The sequence below is a fragment of the Prinia subflava genome, chromosome 1, assembly GCF_021018805.1.
Source record: "Prinia subflava isolate CZ2003 ecotype Zambia chromosome 1, Cam_Psub_1.2, whole genome shotgun sequence".
Classification (NCBI taxonomy): Eukaryota; Metazoa; Chordata; class Aves; order Passeriformes; family Cisticolidae; genus Prinia; species Prinia subflava.
The window spans coordinates 108035825-108055030 of NC_086247.1; the positions used below are offsets into that span (position 1 = coordinate 108035825).

The 19206-nt window shown below is 38.5% G+C and overlaps 1 protein-coding gene across 1 annotated transcript in view; it reads right to left on the reverse strand.

Moving 5' to 3' along the window:
- Nucleotides 1–19206, reverse strand: part of AVL9 (AVL9 cell migration associated) — a 42355-nt gene that overhangs the window by 16001 nt on the left and 7148 nt on the right. The window contains exons 2-8 of the mRNA XM_063406827.1: nt 9813–9933; nt 7707–7792; nt 5466–5537; nt 4557–4646; nt 4126–4192; nt 3432–3472; nt 2272–2310 (exon numbers count right to left, since the gene is read on the reverse strand). Of these exons, the coding sequence (XP_063262897.1) occupies nt 2272–2310; nt 3432–3472; nt 4126–4192; nt 4557–4646; nt 5466–5537; nt 7707–7792; nt 9813–9933 (516 nt within the window). The remainder of the gene's footprint in view (nt 1–2271; nt 2311–3431; nt 3473–4125; nt 4193–4556; nt 4647–5465; nt 5538–7706; nt 7793–9812; nt 9934–19206) is intronic.

The following is a 19206-nucleotide window of genomic DNA, read 5'->3' on the forward strand; positions in this document are numbered from 1 at the left end:
CAGCTGAAAACAGACAATGTATATTATCTTAAACACATTACAATGAAAAATTGTACAAGATAGGTGAATTCAAATTGCAACAACCACTGAAAGAGCATGATGAGAAGAACAAGCAGCTCATCTGTGGAAAGAGTTTTGGCTGACTCCAATGGGAGTAAAAATGTCTAACTTTAAAGATGCTGCTTTATAATGTATGTATGAAAAATGCATGATATAATAGCAAAGAACTGCAACAGAAAGCCTCTGATACTCCCACAGGTTTACATTCTCAGACACCATGCATCCTTAGCCAAGCTTATTTTTAAGCCTACAGAAATAATTAGGCCTATAAAGAAGTACCTTGTTTTAAAGAAATCTATTCCAGTCTAGGTTTGTGTTTGGGTACACCACTTACTTAAGGCAAATACTTTTCTGTATTTGTTTCATGAGGTCCCTCTGCCATCTTTCTGTCTATAAGGATGCACAGTTCCTTACCCCTCCCAACCCCACTACATGGGCCACAGCATCTACATCAGCAAACTGGGTGGTCCTGGCAGCAGAAAGTGAAATGATCATCTGGAAGTAGTCTTCCAGCCTAATAACAGCTGAGAGGTGAAAAAAAATTCTTTTAGCCTGCGGAAAAACATCAACCAAATTGCTACGGATTAAGGGAAATTAGTCTGTGGCATTTTTCAGATCAAGGAAAATTGGCATTACGAGTGGCTTCTTGCACATTATATTTAAAGTCTTTGAAAATACAGATTCCCACAGTTACTCTGGAACCATAACATTTGCCAGAGAACAGGCAGCGCCTGAAACCCAAAACTTCCTTTTGAAATTGCAAGTGCTGTCTTCCTGTCAGAGCTTAGGGAAAAACAGACACAAAGCAACCTGCAGGTTTGTTCCATTAGCATTCAGTTACTTTCAAAATAAATTCGTATGTTTGAGTAATGTGAACACACTTGGGAAATCCCCTCTCTCCTCTCTTCCTGTGCATTTGTGTCTTGTGGTTTGAGCAGTTTCAGAACACAACTGCCACTCAGTGAAGTGTTTTCTTGGTATTTGTCCAAATGCTGAACTGATCTAGTGACCCCTACCGTGCCATAATTGTATTTTCTCAACTGTACCTTTTGCATAGCCTTTAATGTAGTCATCTTCAGCACATATTCTCATGAGCAAAACTGAGAGAACTGTCAAGGTATATCTGACTTATAGAATTAAGTGACAAATGCAAAAGCTTCAGAGAAGCTACTACATCTATTTTAAAACAGAATAGAATATCTACTGCCTCATAAAAAAATATCCAGGTCTTAGATATAGACTTAAAAAAACACCTCCACAACTGTTTTGATAACTCATAGATTAAATCCTACTGACTTTCCAGCTACACCTAACAAAAAATTCTAACATGCCCTCCCAGCACTCTGAAGAACTTGGGTTTTAACACAGCAGGTTCACTGAAGAAAAAGGACGTTTGGGCAACTGAAACAAAGGTTTAAATAACATTTTTAAACCAAAACAAAATCCCTGCATAAATATGTCTGGCAGCTGATACACAGTCATTTCACTCAAAGTTCTTGCTCTAGGGCATTAATATGAACACAGAATAAAACAAATGTCTCATTTTCACATCTGCTTTCACATCTTGCATATTACACTTAAATTACTAGTTTTAGTAATTTAATTTTTAGTAATTTTTAGTAATTTTAGCATTGCTTCTGAGGCAGTAAGATAGCCCAAAGCAAGCACTGAGCCTAGAATTCAGCAGTTATCGCCTATTTATAATCTGAGTTCAGCCTGACCTAACAGATACAGCTGTCCTCGTTGTCTCCTGCAGGTGTCCATGGAATTCAGGTCTGAAGGACACTTCTAGCCCTTGTTTCCTTTGCTCTTTCTATTTAAAGCCTGCACCAGAAGTTTTACTTACTGAATCTTTGTAAAGCTGTATGTGCCCTTTTAGGTACCCACATTTCCTATCAGTTCCTCCACACAGGTACTATCTGCATGATGTTTATCCTGTCCTATATTCTACAGCTGGTGAAGTTTCTCTGGACACATTTGATCACATTTTACCTACTCTGGCTGGGACAGCAACTAAAGGAGCAAAGTGTGGACAGAAGAGAAGTAAAAGTAAATTTATAGGTCAACACACAGCAGTTTCTTTTAGCCTAATAACCCAATTTATATATTGATGCACAGTTGTTGACTTCAAATGCTTCTATTTTATAGATGAAAAATATTTAACAGTTGCATTTCTCTTTAAACTACCTGCCTCTGCTTACACAACATTACCTTTTTCTCTAGAAGAATCAATTTAAAAAGGATCAAGACCTGAAAAAAACACAAAAAGAAAAAACATGGTGAGTGAACCACTGCCATTTTTCAAAAACAGTGTGTAAGCATAATCTCTTGTTTAAGGTTTTATGTTAGTCACTGTAGAACAATCAAATTACCAAATGCATTTGACCAGTGAAGACCAGTATTCCACCACCCCTTCTCCACCTCAGCACACATTTAAAAATTGCATGAGATGAAAAAAAAAAACCCAAAATAATCAAAACCTCCACAAACAAGAACTGTGCAATTTGAATCATATGAAGTTTAGCAGAAAGAACATGTGCAATTCCAGAATTTTGAAAAACAGTAAACTGCATAAACATAAAAGAGTTCCTCCACAGAATTATGGAAAAAAATTCCAGCAAAATACCAAGAATAGTATTCACCTCACCTAATTTTAGGCATCTACAGATGAGGCATCTAGATCAGAAGTGGCTGTCCAGACTCTCTACACTCAAGGAAAAACACAGATGCTTCTGTGTTATGACTGGCAGACATCTGAAGTTAAACAAAAATGAATTCTACCCTAAAAATCTACTGAGCAGGTGCAAATACACCATGAAATTCAGATTCTCAAAGTTGTTTCCTCGATGCACCTCAGTGAATAAAAGATTCTAAATGCTATTTTTATTTTAGTTATAGGATACATTCAAATTGAACAGAAATTAGGAAGAAGAAGGAGAGGTCCAAGTCCCTTCAGGTTCTGTGATGGCAGAAGCTACCAAATTTACAAAACACAGGGCAAATGCTCCAAGTTGTGTCTGTACAGACTTCAGCAGTGGTCTTTTATCACATTCATTGAACAAGAAACAGGAAACAGAAACAAGATCACAAATGAGATAGCATTTGTGGGACAGGACTACAAAATTTCACACAAACCTAGAAATCTTCAGGAATCCCTCAGACTAAAAAAACTTTTTAGTCTGGAATATGCTTTCACTGAAGTTATGCAGGTAGAATGGGAGGGAAAAATCAAGAGGCTGTAATTAGCAGGACTTAGGAAAAGTCTTTTTACTCCCTGCTCAAGTATGTCTAGATACACTTATTTTTCTATTCTTCACAAAGCATTTTACCCCCCAAAACAGTCCTTTTTATATCTAGTAGAGAATGCCTACCTTGTGTCTAAAATGGAGAACAAGATCCCGAGGAGACAGACCTGAGGCATCAAAGAGAGAGCAATTATTACAGTTTGACAGCTGACAGGGATACTAATTTACTTCTTGTCACCATTTTTCAGTGGGAGGGAGATACCCATTATGGATTCTGTGTGAACCTGGTTATTTCAACAGCAGAATTCATACTGTTTTTTCTTTTTGTTTTTCAGCAGGAGCAAGAATTCATCAATAATAGAGGTAATAATAACATGAATAGTTGTGTTCTGAGTTAACTCTTGTTGGCTGCCACACAGCATTGAGGAAACACTGAGGTAAATACTACACTGCATACAGAAAACATAGGGAAGAGTCAGAACTGGGTGCTGAGATATCCTAAATAACAGGCAGATGCAAGCTTGAACAATTTTATGGTCTGGAGTGCTCAATCTAAAAATTAAGAAGGTATTGTTTGCCAAAAGCAGATAAACAGCTGCTAGTCAGATTTTAGGTCAAGGAGTAATATGGCTTTCAACCTGAAACTAGGTCCTATTATGAAAGCAACACTACATTTTACATTTATTTAAATCCATTAATAAAGAAATGCAGACTTCTGGTGCTTAGTCTATTAATGCACATAAACAAATTAGCTCAGGAGAGGCATGTGTTGTTTAGTGTAACATCATCTCTGCTGCCTTGTACAAAACAAGTCACTTACCAAGATAAACTTGTGACCCTTCTAACGAGGTATTGCCCAAGGAACTATTCATATGATCATAAAGTTCCTGTAAAAGTTAAAACAAAGGCAAAAAAACCCCAGAAGGTGTTAATGCCACATGGCCACACAATCCAGAATAAATAAAATTCACTTATTTGAGCATTTCAATGGCTTATTCTAGAAAGCAAGGAAAATTTTACTAATGGAATCAACAGAAATACAGGCTGACAACCACACTCATATCTCGCAACAAATCAGAAAGTTGACCCTCTGTCAGATTAGGGTAGTACATTTAGTTCATGTTAAAGTATTACAGGAGCTGAATAAATGAATGACTTATGTAAAAGGAGTACTGGAGCACTAAATTAAAATACTAAAGTTTGTGGCCATACACTGAAAGCTGTTCTGTGTGAATTTTACTGGAAAGTTACCTTTAGAATTGAAATCTGTGAGAAGTCTTTTTCTTCAAAATATGCATGTGTGATGAGTTGCAGTTTTGCCTGAAGTAACCCATACAAAGGCTTGGAAGAAAAACAAACACAAGAGCAAGTGAATAAAGCTATTTAGTCACTCATTTTGAACTTTAATCTTCTTCCATGCTTATCTTGCAATACTGACACTTTATTATACATGAATTCATGGATGAGCAGTCCTCAGTGGCTAACTCTCAGCATCTTTCTCCTGTGCTCATTTCAAATGATGACAATTTCATTTTCTTCCATTTGCACGTACCATACCCTCACTGAACATCTTTCTGGAAAAGTAGTTTCTTGCTTTAATGCTGTTCATAATAGCTCCAGTGATAGTTCTTTCTTCAGGTTTAAGCACAAAAAGAATTTGTATTCCCTGCCTGGTGACCAGCAGGTTTTGATTAATAGGTAGCAATAAAAGATACCTCTTCAAAGCAAGACTATGCTGTATGTGTGGCCATCAGAAAACTTCCCTCACAGTTGAAGGTAGTAGCCACTCTCTCCAGGGACTATGCTACATGATCTTTGAGGCCCTTTCCAACCCTACCCGTTCCATGGGTAAACTGGACTGGCCAAACTCCTCGACTCTACCACATGAAATTGAGTTAGTAGCATTTAAGAAGGATCAAAAGTCCAAATAGGTATCCACCCATGACAACAGGCACACACTTTTGGAGTTACAAACAGATACCACAAATCAAGGCGGCTCGCTCAAAGGCCACAGCCTTCCAATTCGATTTTACTCCAGTATTTTGTTACTCTGCAATGGCTAAGACAGATGTTTGAAGCTCAATATTCCAAACAGGAATATGGAAGAACAATTCTTAAAGTTACCTAAAGGTGTTTTGGGAGTTAAACAAACATTCTTACCAGCTGACTGAGAACACAGACACTTTTCTGTACGGTTTCTCGGGTGATGTCTGCTTGCCGTACTTTTAATGCCTAAGAAATAGAAATATTACAGAGTTTTTACCCAAACACAATTTCAAAAAGAATCCTTTCACAAGTCTAGTTTCCACTACCTCATTATTTAAACAAAATTCTAAAAATGGCTATCTTCAAGGGTGGAATATCCAAACCATGCAACAGTATGCTCTTATGTTTTCAGAAGGGATAGGCTGGGTGTTGTCCACTATGTTAAAGAATGGCTAGATTGTGAAAAGCTGACTCTGAGAAACAGCCACAAACAGGTCAAGAGTTTGTGGGCAGAAATCAAGGGCAGCACTGACAAAGGATACCTGGCTGGGGTCTACTACAAGCTGCCTGATCAGGGGGAGCCTGTTGACAAGGGCTTGCTTCAACTACGGGAAGCATTGTGCTCGCAAGCTCTCATCCTAATGGGGAATTCAACCACTTGGACGTTGGCTAGGAAAGCAATGAGTCTGTGGATGCCCCATCCCTGGCAGCTTTCAAGGCTAAGGGTCTGGTGGGCAGCATCCCTGCCCATGGCAGGGAGCTGGAACTCGACAATCTTTAAGGTTCCATCCAACATAAACCATTGTATGACAATTCTATGATTCTGCCTAGTAAAAAGGGTCACAACTGACATGTCAGAGCTGTATTGTCATCTCATTGTGGTAGCAAAGATCCAAATACAGCTGTGATGATTGGCAAAGCACTGTTTAAAACACATTTGTGTGAGAAAAAGGCAACAGCTTGGAAAAAGAAATGGCATTTTAACTCAGGGGAATGTATGGGAAAGAAACAACAACACATCACTTGCTCTCCTCTAACATCATCTGTGAAAATGGACCAGATTAAAATGTCTCTGCCTAGAAATCGTTTGTTTCATACTCAAGGATCTTTTTTGAGCCATCCATAAAATAAAAGCTTATCCACAAAATAAGCTCCATTCTCAGCCAGAACAAATGGTCCCAGCACTTAACAGCAAACCTAGAAATGGTGAGGGCAGAACACACACAAATGATTCACTTAACTATACAAAACAGAAAATGTATGGACTACAGCCTACACATCAAGAAGGACAGATGGAGAGACTTCTAGAGCTGTCATATGAAACACATTGGGTTTTATTCTAGTTGTTCCAAAGAGTTCATTTTAAACATCCATTTATCTTCTTAATGGGTTACTAAAAAGCATAAATTGGAATCAAGAGCACAATAAAGCCAAGTTATTGCATAGTTAAATACAGCAAGACTCTAAATCACAGAATACAGTGAAGGCTGGTGCAAAAATAATGAGTGAATAAAAATCAACATGGAATTTAGTTCAAAGGAAATGGAATTAAAAACTGCATGAGTAAAATTTCTTATAGAGCAATTATAATTTTATAATAATAATTTATAGTTCTAATTTATTTTGAAATAAAATCAAGATGTAATTAACACAGTACATAAATGACTCATATATTCAGAGGCTGTAAGTTAAAACTCAAATCCACATGACATTCCAGATTCTTGGCAATTAACTAAAAAAAATAAGTAATTTCAAAAGAGATTTGTAATAACTTCTCAACTCTAAGTACACAGACCATACTACCATTACTATTTTTGAAAACATGGAATGATTTGAGTAGATCAAGTACTTAATTTCCTCAGTGTGATCATGTGGACACTGTGGCTCTCTTCAATTTTTCAGTTTTACTGCTGAAGTTTGGTGTCACTAAGCAGCCACCACGAATGGGAAGATTCCAGTCTACTCTGCAAGTGTACATTTGGCAGAGGAAGTAGGTGAAGAGAAATCCTACACTTGCACAGTCAGATCTCAGGAAGTAGTAAAATTGTCTGTGGGGAGAAATTTCAACTTTTTCCACCCAAAAAGCCTCTTGCCTGGAAATTTAACTTTGCCACATGACAGACTGTCAGTTGAGTTTTGCTCCGTGGTGCTGATGGCTGAATTTGCTCTCAAGTAACAAACCCTATTTTTCAATTGCTGTGAACATTTCAAATGATCCCAATACACCTGCTGATGTATGGGAAAGAATACTCAAGTTCTGGAGCTACATACTGTGAGCATTTTCACAAGCTTTTAATGGAAGACAATCATGCAGTTTTTGCCTGTTGATGTAATGCAAGCCACTGAGTTTTAGGTTTGGTAATGCATGAAGCCTATTATTCATTAATAGAATTAATTCACAGCTTGGAAAGTTACCTTTGCTTCAATCTGCCGATAGCAAGAGACTCCATACACCGTGGTTCGATCCCCGCACCTTGGAGGTAGATGGAAAAACACGGTATCTAGGAAAAAAAGACTCTTTTGGAATTCACTAACAAGAGTTCCGTATATTTATTTTCAGCATCTCCTAAAGGTTTACTGCAGAAAGTACTGGCACACACTTATTTTCTAAAATAAAATTTTAAAAAGGCAAGAAAAAGGAACAAGTCACCTATAAAGTTATGTCTGGACTCAGATCAGTTTTCACATTGCAAGATAATTTGTGGAAGAATCTCCAGGTGTGCAGGACAGCTTCATGTTTAGCCACACCAAGCCAACATTGCTTTTCAGAAGCAGCTACTGACAGCAGCAAAGCACCACTGAAACCTACAGGCATGCTGCTTTCCCAATTCAGGACAAAGGAACAAAGGTAAGGAACTGTGAGTCAGTGTGTACAATTGGGAGTGTGATGCCATTAAGAAGGCAAACACAACCAAGATAGGAAAGAAACCCCAAACACCAAGGAGGACACACACAGTTGAAAGGTTAGAGTAGCTGCTACCACTGCCAAGGTAGATATCTGCACCACCACCAGCACTATACTACCAAAAAGAATTTGTGAAACCTAGTCTGACAGAAAATTATTACTGTCTCTGTTCAAGTGCAAAATGAAAAAGAAAAGTATCTATAAAATATGACAAGAGAAAGACTTTCATGGCTTGAGGCACACAAACCCCTGCTGCTACTGCAAAAAACCTGTTAAGTCCTAAGCAAAGACAGACAGTTCTCTCCTTTCAAAACACAAGTGAAACCTTTTCTTAAACCAACTATTATTTTTTTGTTTGCTTCACAGTAAGAAAATGAACAGGAGAGACAATCCCATATGCATTATGACCAATAGAGAGGGGGACTTTTTATAACTTGGATCAAGTTTATATTCTGGAGATCACCTAGGGTTTTAGAAAACCTGTAAGACAATTTCCTGTACCAAGTCATCCTCTTCGCACAAACTATCCACAGGAATTGGTTTAAACTCAAAAACCAGATATCTAATAAAGTTACAGTAAATTAAATACAGTTATTATCAGAAAATCTATTTGCCTGATTCAAGTTCATGTGTATTCTTGCCTACAAAATACAAGGATGTATCTACCCCTTTGCTGCCAACTCTTTTGCTTCCTTACCAAAAAATAAACATTTATATTCCTCTAGTACAGCAATAAAAATGCTCAAAGTTGAGTATTATCTGGAATGGTACTGAGACAAGAGAGAGCAGATAAATGCAGTTGCATGTGATTTTCCTAGCTTTGAATGTAGCCCACTTCTTACAATGTATTTAACAATGCAGAATTTCAGTAAAAATTGTGACCCAGAGCAGTCAGAGACACTCACTGCTGCTAGGAAAGGGATTATTTTGATAAACTTTCTTTGCTTCCAAATGAGATCTCCAAAAGCTGGACAATAAGGAAGCTGAGTATATCAAGTTAAAAAACAAAACAAATGAAAAGTAGTACTAAAGGTTCTGTGATTTTGCTGTTTAAAGTGACTTCATTGTTGTCTGCTCTGCAGAAAGAAAAGATGAAACAACTGGACACAAATATAAACATCAGGGATGAATAGAACTGCTAACAAAGGAATAAATGAAATACTAAAAAAATAAAAAGTGCCACAAACTTGGTGGTGCCTATATGGCAAATGGCTATTTCTATCTTTATCCTGCCAACAAATACCCTTTTAAAGCTCACGCCATCATACTGACATGGCATTTCTTGACTTGTAGGTCATTTTAAGAATCTCTAAATTAGTGGAGGAGACCTTTACCCTTCAAAGAACTTCTGAGAAAGCCAGCAGCCTTGCTTTGTGCTAGAACTATGCAAAATTGAGTGTAACCCAGAAGTTTTTACTGACATCTGAATTCTGGATGTAGGAGGTACACCTTTATTTTCACCTAAAGGAACGTATCATTGCTAAAGTGTTTTGCAACTTAAACAAAAAGTGCAGAAGTCTAAGAGTGAAAAGAATCATTGGCTGGCTGTTCTGATATCAGATTTTTGCTTTGGGTTGCAGTAGAAGTACACACAACTTTTCTCTCTCATTTCTCACCTTCCTGATAGTTGTGAGCGCCATCCGGTAAGGCAAGAAATGGCAAGTACTTCCATTCCTCTGGTAAACTGTGGCTGTCATGTCCTTCTCCAGGCTTTAGGGGAGGATAGGAAAATTCCACCTAAACAAACAAATTAAAACAAAGGGGAGAAAAAGAGAATACATTACACTTACCATACAAGCAGGCCTCTATGATTCAGCCTAGCACTTTTTTCCTACCAATATTATGGGAAAAAATGGTTTTCTTCCCACTAGCATTCTTCGTCTCTTCCTTCAGTCAGGTTTGACTTCAAGTGCTCATGACTAGGCAATGCTAACACATGCAGGCCTCTCTTTTACCCTGCAAGACACTGAATCATCTCAGAAACTATACTAACAGCAAAACACTGGCTTATATATTTTTATATCCCTGACTGCAACATGTTCTACGCAATGGTGAAAAGTATCTCCTTTTCCTTTTACTAAGAAATCCTGCTTTTCAATTTTGCCTTTTATTTAATTGCCATCTACCTCTTTTTCCTTGAACCAGGGACAACCTTTCCATTTCTTGCACTATACTACACATCTACCACAGATCCCCACAATCAGTTTACAGAGCAGTCTTTTCCTATGGAGACCCCTCTGGATTTCCAGCCACTTCCACCAACTCTTTTCCAGAAGGCATTTCTTAATTCAGTGAATAAAATCTAAACACAATTTTCTCAGTAAAAGAAACTGTTTATTGATACTGCAACTTCTCTCCAAGGATATTTAGCTAGTGAGCATAACTAGTGAGCTGTAAAATGTATGTACATATGGAAAATAAAAAGCATGACAAAGCAAGCATATAAATAATCTTAGCATTTGATGGATAATGAAATAAAAAAATAATAATAATATCCAAAGAAAAAACTGTGAAAGATGAGAGTACCAAGGAAAAGTGAAATTCTTCACCTTAACACATGATGTCACTGTCTACAACTGTTGCCAACTTGAGTAAAATGCACAAAGGACAAGAAAATAACAAGAGAAACCAGTTTTGCTACTTGTTGTATCAATTTCAAGTTTTCTTTTTCCTTCTTATAGTGGATGACCCTTTTTCCTGTTATAGTGGCTGGACACCAGAAGCCAACCAAGGCTACTCTATTACTTCCCTCCTCTCCTGGGCAAGGGAGAGAAAATGAAATGAAAGGCTCATGGGTCAAATAAGGGCAGGGAGGGATCACTCACCAGTCACTGTCATGGGCAAAACAGACTTGGTTTGGGGAAACTAACTTTATGCCAATAAAACAGACTAAGATAATAAGTAAACCTAAATCTTGAAAACTCCTTCTCCCCACCCTGGGGTGGGTTAATTCCTTCCTGGACTTAACTTTATTCCTGATTCTCTACCTCCTCCAGATGGGAAGAGATGGGAATGGTTCATGGTCAGTTCATCACACATTGTCTCTGCTGCTGCTTCCTCCTCAGAGAGAGGACTCCTTCCCCTGCTCCAGCATGGGGACCCCCTCCAGCACACGCTCCATGAACTTCTCCAACATGAGCTCTTCCCACAGGCTGCAGTTCTTCATGAACTGCTCCAGTGTGGGCTTCTTCCACAGAGTGCAGTCCTTCAGGAACAGATTCCAGCACGGGTCCCCCGGGGGTCACAACTCCTGCCAGGAGCCTGTTCCAGCACAGGCCTCCCATGGGGCCACAGCCTCCCTCAGGCTTCCATCTGCTCTGGCATGGGGGGGTCTACAAGTGGGTCTCTGCTCCACCTCGGACCTCCATGGGCTGCAGGGGGACAGCTCTGCCTTCCTGTGGTCTTCACGACAGGCTGCAGGAGAATGTCTGCTCCAGTGCCTGGAGCATCTCCAGCCTTCGTTCTTTGCTGCTCTTGGTGTCTGTAGGGCTGTTTCTCCCACATACTCTCACTCCTCTCTTCTCTGGCTGCAGTTTGCTTCTCTGCAATAACTTTCCTTCTCAAACACAGGATCCCAGGGGTGCTACCACCAGCCCTGACAGGCACTGACCAGCCCTGGGTCTCCCCTTGGCTCTGTCAGACATGGAAGCTTCTGGCAGCCTCTCGGAGAAGCCACCCCTGTAACCCCCTGTAACTATGAGGAATCCATAGAGTCCTTGAAACAAAATATGACACTAATTAAAAAAGGAGAGCATCTGACCTCTAAATGAGAGACAAACACTGCAATTAGCATCCATACAAGGAGCAGAGAAACTGTCTGCCATTTAGTACACATGTACATTCTGAGAATTCTCTCCTATCCTTTTCAAGTCACAGGTAAGAAAATTAAAATGGTAGATAAGAAAATTAAAATGGTAGAAACTTCACATAAATGTTTGCAATATCATACCTTTTGCTGATACATACATACTGCTGATATTCAGATTCAAACTGGCTGACTAAAAACACTGTTTACAGAATTATTACTAGAATCTTGCAGGAGTAACTTCAGCAATAAATATAGCACAGTTACTAAGTTTAAAACAGAGATAGCCAAGGAGAATCGACACTAATGTCCTGACTCAGGTATTTTATTTCACTGTATGGCAAACAGAGAGAGATTCAGATTCACCCTCTGGAGGAGCTTCTTTCTAACAAATACAGAAGAAACCCTGAGTCCCTTGGACTCCAACAAATACCTTCAAGGCATCATTCCTGACAGGGAAATATTATAAGTAAGGATTTAAGACATCATTGCTTCCAAGCACCTTCAGAATTACCATTGTATTTTGCACTCCGGCCAAATAATGAATTAGGAAACAAATTTAAAGGAAAAAAAGGGTAAGATGAGTCAAGCTACATGAAAAACGTGTATTCACTAAGGAACACTCCTTTTTAAAGTCCAGAATAAAGGTGAGAAATCTGGCTCCTGTGTTCTTTTTACAGTGTGAAATTTGCTGAGGAACTCCTTTGTTCTAGCTCACAATGTGCTATCAACACCTCAGCTGCTATCAGATAATCCCAGCAACAGGGACTTCTGCAGGCTCTGTTAGTTCCAAATTCAATAAACTGTACAGGCATTAATGACACTGATGACAATCTTGTTTTCCATTAGTCATCTTCTTTCAAAAGTTTCAATATAAATTTCTGTATGCATGTGCATGTATAAGAGAGAAGATCACAAAACCCAGGCAAATCAAAACTAAAACTCATTATGTGGCCTTAAATAATCTATTTTACAGATATACTTTATGATAGACCTGATTTACATTATGACATACTATTATTTCTCCTCCTCCCCAAGAGGATCCATATAGGAAGTATCCTGGTTTCTAAGGAGGAATCATATTCATGTAGTTTAACAGAGTTGCTGCTGGTCAAGATACCAAAAGTGTGGAAGTAACAAAGAAACAGGAAAAAGGACAATCCAACAGCAAGAAGAGCACACAATGCCCTGGAGGACTTCCTTCCATCCCTCCTCCAACTTAACAGTTCCCAGTGATGAGAAGGTTTGACTTTTTGATATTAAATAAGCAGTCACTGCACATGGGACTCGTGTCAGCTGACTGTATGTCAAAAAGCAAGATCTCCCAGGCAGTTTTCCTAAGCGTTCTGCAAAGTCAGAGAAAACAGACACTTGCAGAGGGTGATTCATCTGATCTGTTTCTTATGACCATCTCTGAAGAGAGCTAGCTCTAAGTCTAACTGCAGATGACTGACTTAATGCAGATGAAACTCACCCTAACTGTTCCCCATCCTCTAGATGATTGATTTCTCCAGCTCAATTTGCAGACTCGCATCAATTGCGGTTAGGAACCCTTTGCATGGAAAGAAACCATTATTTCAAAAACAAAGTACTCTAAGAATATTGAGCAGCCTTTAAAAAAATGGCTAAAACCCTCACAGGTCTTGAAAATTATGAAACTGAGCAGCAGACATATATAATGGTGGTAATAATGGGGTAAACAGAATTTCAGTTTGCTCAATTCTGAGTTTTCAAACAACTGGAGTCTCACTAAAAACCCTTCCCAGCCTGTGTGTGCAAACTACAGAGGGGTGCTCCTCAGGAAGTCAACTTATAAAGTTATTTTCTTGTCATTTTCCACCTTAAACCCAAGACAAACCATGACAGGGGGAAGAGATGAACAACTGAAGAGACCTGTCTCATACCTCTTTTTCACCATCTTCACAGAATGAAGAAAGAGGAGCTCATTTTTTATTTAAATATAATGGCTTGTTATGTAAATCCATCCATATATGCATGTGCATGCATAAACATGCACCCAAATGTCCCCGTATATCATTAATATATGTATCACTACAAAAATGCCTGCAAATGTGAGAAATAAAATCTTTTCATAAAGCCCAGTAGTCAACACGATAGAAGATATATACACAAGTTTTTAGAGCTGACTGCCAGAGAAAATTTTACAGGTTTTTGTCTCCCCAGTTGAATTAAAGAAGACTCCTGAACAAGATGAAATCTAAATTCAAAGCTGAACTCCTGAGAGACTTCAAAATAAACTACATAAAACATGAACTACTATCTCCATTCATTTCTTATTCTTCCAAGTGTCAGGGATCTTCATTCCAGCTGGAAATACTGCTCAAGCCTGTCAAGGGGTTTTGATGGCAATGCTTTTTGCCTGTTCAAACGATCATGTTCTGTAAGCAGATAGGTCCTGATGGATTTCAGAACTAAAAACAATACAGAATATTGTCTTGAGGTTTAGGGGAGAAATAAATAACTACGCCCTTCACTACACAAAATACTTCAACTCTTGTGAATTATCAAGTCAAAATAAAATCTACTTTATAAGAACTCCTTAAATGGAAGTACAACTGAATTTCTGGAACTAACATTTCTTATTTTTCTGAAATTCTGCAGCATTAGCTAACATTTAATATGCAGTTTGTATTGTATCTAATAGTTTGGATTCAAAGCACCAATGAACACACAATTCTAGTGGCAAAAAAAAAAAAAAAAAATCCAGGAAATCTGATTTTGGTCCTTGTAAAGGCACTCCCTAGCCAGAATACATTTACTACACATTCTTTAAGTCACAGTAGGAAAACATGAGAGCAGGCAAGGAAAAATGCATTTCAGTTCCTACATCTAGGAAGTAACATTATAGTTTGTCTTAAGAAAAATGTGTTGATAGTGTCTTCTACTAAATTGCAAGTACACAATCAGAAGAGAGGTTAAAACAGGACACTAATAAAACAGGAATTTCCACATATATGTGCATGTCCAGCTAAACTATTGCACTCAAACATTTTACAGGCAGTTGGCATTAATTTTACACTCAGGGCAGGTTGTTCTCCTTATCTGTGAAAAGTGTTTAATTGTTAATCAAAGTAGAATCCTCAGTGAGCACTTGACAGTGATAATTTAAAATGTGCTGCCAAGTCAGTACAACCTTCCCATCCTGCTCAACTACATCTACTATCACATTTGAATTATAGTCACAATATAAACTTTCCTCTTTAGTGTAACAGGTATTTTGGAAGATTTCTCTTCAGGGAAGTTATGAAAAAACACCTGGATCCAAGTAAGTTTTTGCACTGGTACAATGGAGAGATTATTTAATCTCAAAAAAACCCTGAAATCTTTAGAATGACAGTATTATATTAAAGGCCCAGGACACTTCCAGTAAGTTACAGAATCTAATTTACAGGAAGCAAACCCATCCGCATCCTCTAAACAATTGCTTTGATTCCTCCCATTGCTTCGACTGCAACAAACAGGTAGGATAATGAAAGAAATGAAATGAAGAAAAGGAGATCAGCAAAACCCACTAATTACATTTCTGTTTAGAAAATATTTTCCCTTCATAAATCATTACAACACATTTAATTTCCAGGATATCAACCCTGAAATTTCTAAGTTTTCTAAAAAAGAAAGGCAGAAGTACACTCAATAGAGTATAAGTCTAAGGAGCAATAACCAAAAAACCCCCAACAGATAACAATTACATCTAAAACTTGATATCTTTTTATAAAGAAGTATTTGTTCTTTACCCAAAGTAGGGATTTCTAAAATCAGTTTTCCCAGTTTATTAGTCCTAGCATAGCCAGACCCAGAGAAGACCAGCACACCAATGACTTTGTCTGAATCACCATAACAACTGCAGCACACAGCCAGATCAAAATCTGAGTATTGTCTGTCTTTCAGCACTAAGAATAATTTATTATTTACATAACAATTGAATTTAAATAACAAACTTTCCCCATTTTTGCACAGCAGAACCAACAGATCAGGATCTGCAAGCTGAAGAGCCCTTGCACATAACAATAATGCCTATGCAGTAATATAATGACCTCTAACAGCAGAGTTTTAAATATACGTCATACATTTATATAAATATGAATATTTGTAACAACTATGTATAATACATATATATATGCATACAAAAATATATATGATAAATACATATAATACACACTCGTATAAATATATTTTAAATGCACTGTATACACAAATAGCAACAGAAGAAATTCCTGTATTACAAGGAGGCAGGGCATAGTTGTTTCTATCCTTTCAGCTCCTGAAACTGGTACTGCCTCACATTTCCATACTGCTAAAGCCATAGAGTGGCCACTTACATAAGTTCTAAGGCCCTCTTTGTAGGCACAATATCATCATTCAAGTTTGCTTCAAAAACTCTGACTAGGTTAGCAAAGTTCTGACTCTTACTGAGGCCCTTAAAAGATAAAATAACCTGAAACACCAAAACCTTTGTTTTCAACGTCATGCTAGCATGCATTCTAGACATGCAATTATTTAACACTTTATTTTTATAGTCAGAGAGATCAAACCCTACATAAATACTGTGCTTTGGATGTTTGGCTCTTATCAGTCTCTTCAAAGAAAGACAAAAGAAACAACAAAAAAACCCACCCCACACTCCTCCCCGAAAAGGAACTTAATACTACTGCAACCATTCCAGTCAAGGGATGCTAGGGAATTCCGTGCCATCAAGACAAGATTCGTACCACTACAGAAGGCAAGAATTCATAAAGGATGAACTCTGGCAAGAGAGAGCATCTTCCCTGATGAAACAAGCGAGGGCACCCCAATCTCTACCCCTAACAGAGATGTCTGTACAACACAGATCCCAGCCAGTGGAGACCGGGATCAGCAGCAGCCAATTGTTCACCCAGAGATTGGCTCTCAATGCCTATTTTGGGCTCTTAATGAGCACACCCAGCGAGGACTGTGGCATTTCCCGTCTCCAGGGCCAGCACCCAGACCTCAGTTTGAGACTCAGACACGCCTTCCCTCAGCTCTGCTCCACACCCTGGCCCCAATAGCAAGGAGCTGGCAACAACCGGCAACAAGTTAACAAATGATACACTGAATCCACCTTCCCCTGGGAAAATGCCAGCACCAGGAGGCACACTTCTAAGCACTTTCACTCATCAGTTTAGAAACAGCCATTGAGTGTCACTCACCCAGCATCTACTGCTGAACCAATGCAGTCCAAGTGGGCCATCACTTGGTCTGTGAGCCAACAAGCATTCAGGCTCTTTGCCAGAGGACATCTGATGGCCCCAGAATTGCTTTTAGCAAATTTGCTCCTTCCTCACGAGTTTCAACATCAGAACTTCTCCTGAGAGCCAGCAAATCTGCTTCACTACCACCTATGAGGCTGAGAAGGTGCACAAATACAGTAACATAATGAAGCACAGAACACACTCTGCTCTCAGTGACCCCAAGGAAGCAGGCAGGCAGCTGTGTCCTGCCCCCCAGCATGGTGGGGCAGCAAGGAGCTTGCTTCACATCTTCACAGTTTTCTTTGCTTTTAGAAACAGCATGCTGTCTAGGTGTATTAACTCAGCACCTCATACAAGCTATGAGATGGATTACTGAAATTAGGCACAGATCATCCAGTCAGCCGATATTAGGACAGGGAACGCAAAGCCAAGCCTTGCAAGTTCCAATTTACTCCTGCTGAAGTGACCTGTGTCTGGTGATTTTAGAGCTTTGAACCTCCCTCTATTCTACATGGATGTAAATTATGTTGCCACCTCAAGTGCCAAGAGCCCAAGTCACTATTCAAAAACATTCTGAAATAGGTAAATTAAAGGTGCTGCAGAAGTACAGAAATACATATTCTATGGACTTAGCCCTCATTCATTTATTCAAGAGAACGGCTAAGATTCCTGGCACAGGATATTTAAATAACTACTCAGATGTTATGACACATACAAAGAACAGACAAATCACAAGATGAAAGTTAAGTATGATGACTATGGGAAGCATTACATAACAGCAAACGGGTATTTAGGAACCTTCTCTCAACTTGCCTATCAGGGCAACTATGGAAAAAATACCTAGTATGGAATACTTCCTTCAGTATGAAATACTTCACGTCCTGGGCAGTTCACAGAAGTAACTGCAAGATTATCAAAGGACAGGGTTCTTTCAAAAACCAAAGAAACACAATAAAGAAACAAACAAATCAACCATAGCCCAAAGTTTTTCTTGAACACTGAACACTAAATACTATGGAAGTGGATTAAATGGATATGCAGAAATGGAATTCATCATTAACTCTACACAAGAGATCAGAATCTGCAGTATTGTTTATAGAAGTATATGTGTACTCAGCAATTCATTGTGTATTTAAAATTATTGTCACCCCATGCCAGTTAGAGTAGCCTTACAAATAAAAGCTAAAAGCCTCTTTAAAAGTTACAAACTGTTGAGCATAAAATCCATATTTTTGACAAAAGCCTAATCTGTGGTACTTGATGTATGCTATGATTAACTTTATTAGAAGATTTCATGCTCATAATGGTCCTTTAAAGTGCTTTAATATTATTAAAGCAGGGAACAAAACCAAAGGAATTGTGCTAATGTTTACAGGTTATCATCAATAGAAATAGGAAGAAAGCACTTCAGCTTGATTCCAGCATAATTCCTTTTCAACTTATTTTTGTTTCTGTTGTTCCATTAACAAGATCTTGTTTAATCACTAGACAAGATTATCTATTGCATAATACCTGCCTACTGTGCTCCCCCAAAAGAAAGATACAAGGAATTTAAAGACAACAAAGCATACACTTCACTCACATGTTTAAGAGCATCAAGCACATCTAAAAATCACAGCAACTACTGGATTGACACAGATCAAGAAGGGAAAAAAATAAAGCAGAGTCTTAGACAAAAGGCAGCAAATAAAAGAGGGACTAAGACAGGCTGGAAAGTGTCCCCCTGAAACTCTCCACCCATGGAATCTATGGAAGAGAACAATATTTCCCCCTTGAAAAAAATGTGCTACTATCAAGAGTGCAGCAGACCTGGAAACATAGGCAGTTCACAAGAGCTGATAAAAAGTGCAGACTGACCTTGCTCGTTCCTTAGACATCTCCTAATTCTGCAAAGTCAAGCCTAAATTGCCAACATTTCTGCTTAAAGACATCTGCTTCCTAGGCAGCAGTGTAAAAGGCCATCTTCATGGATTG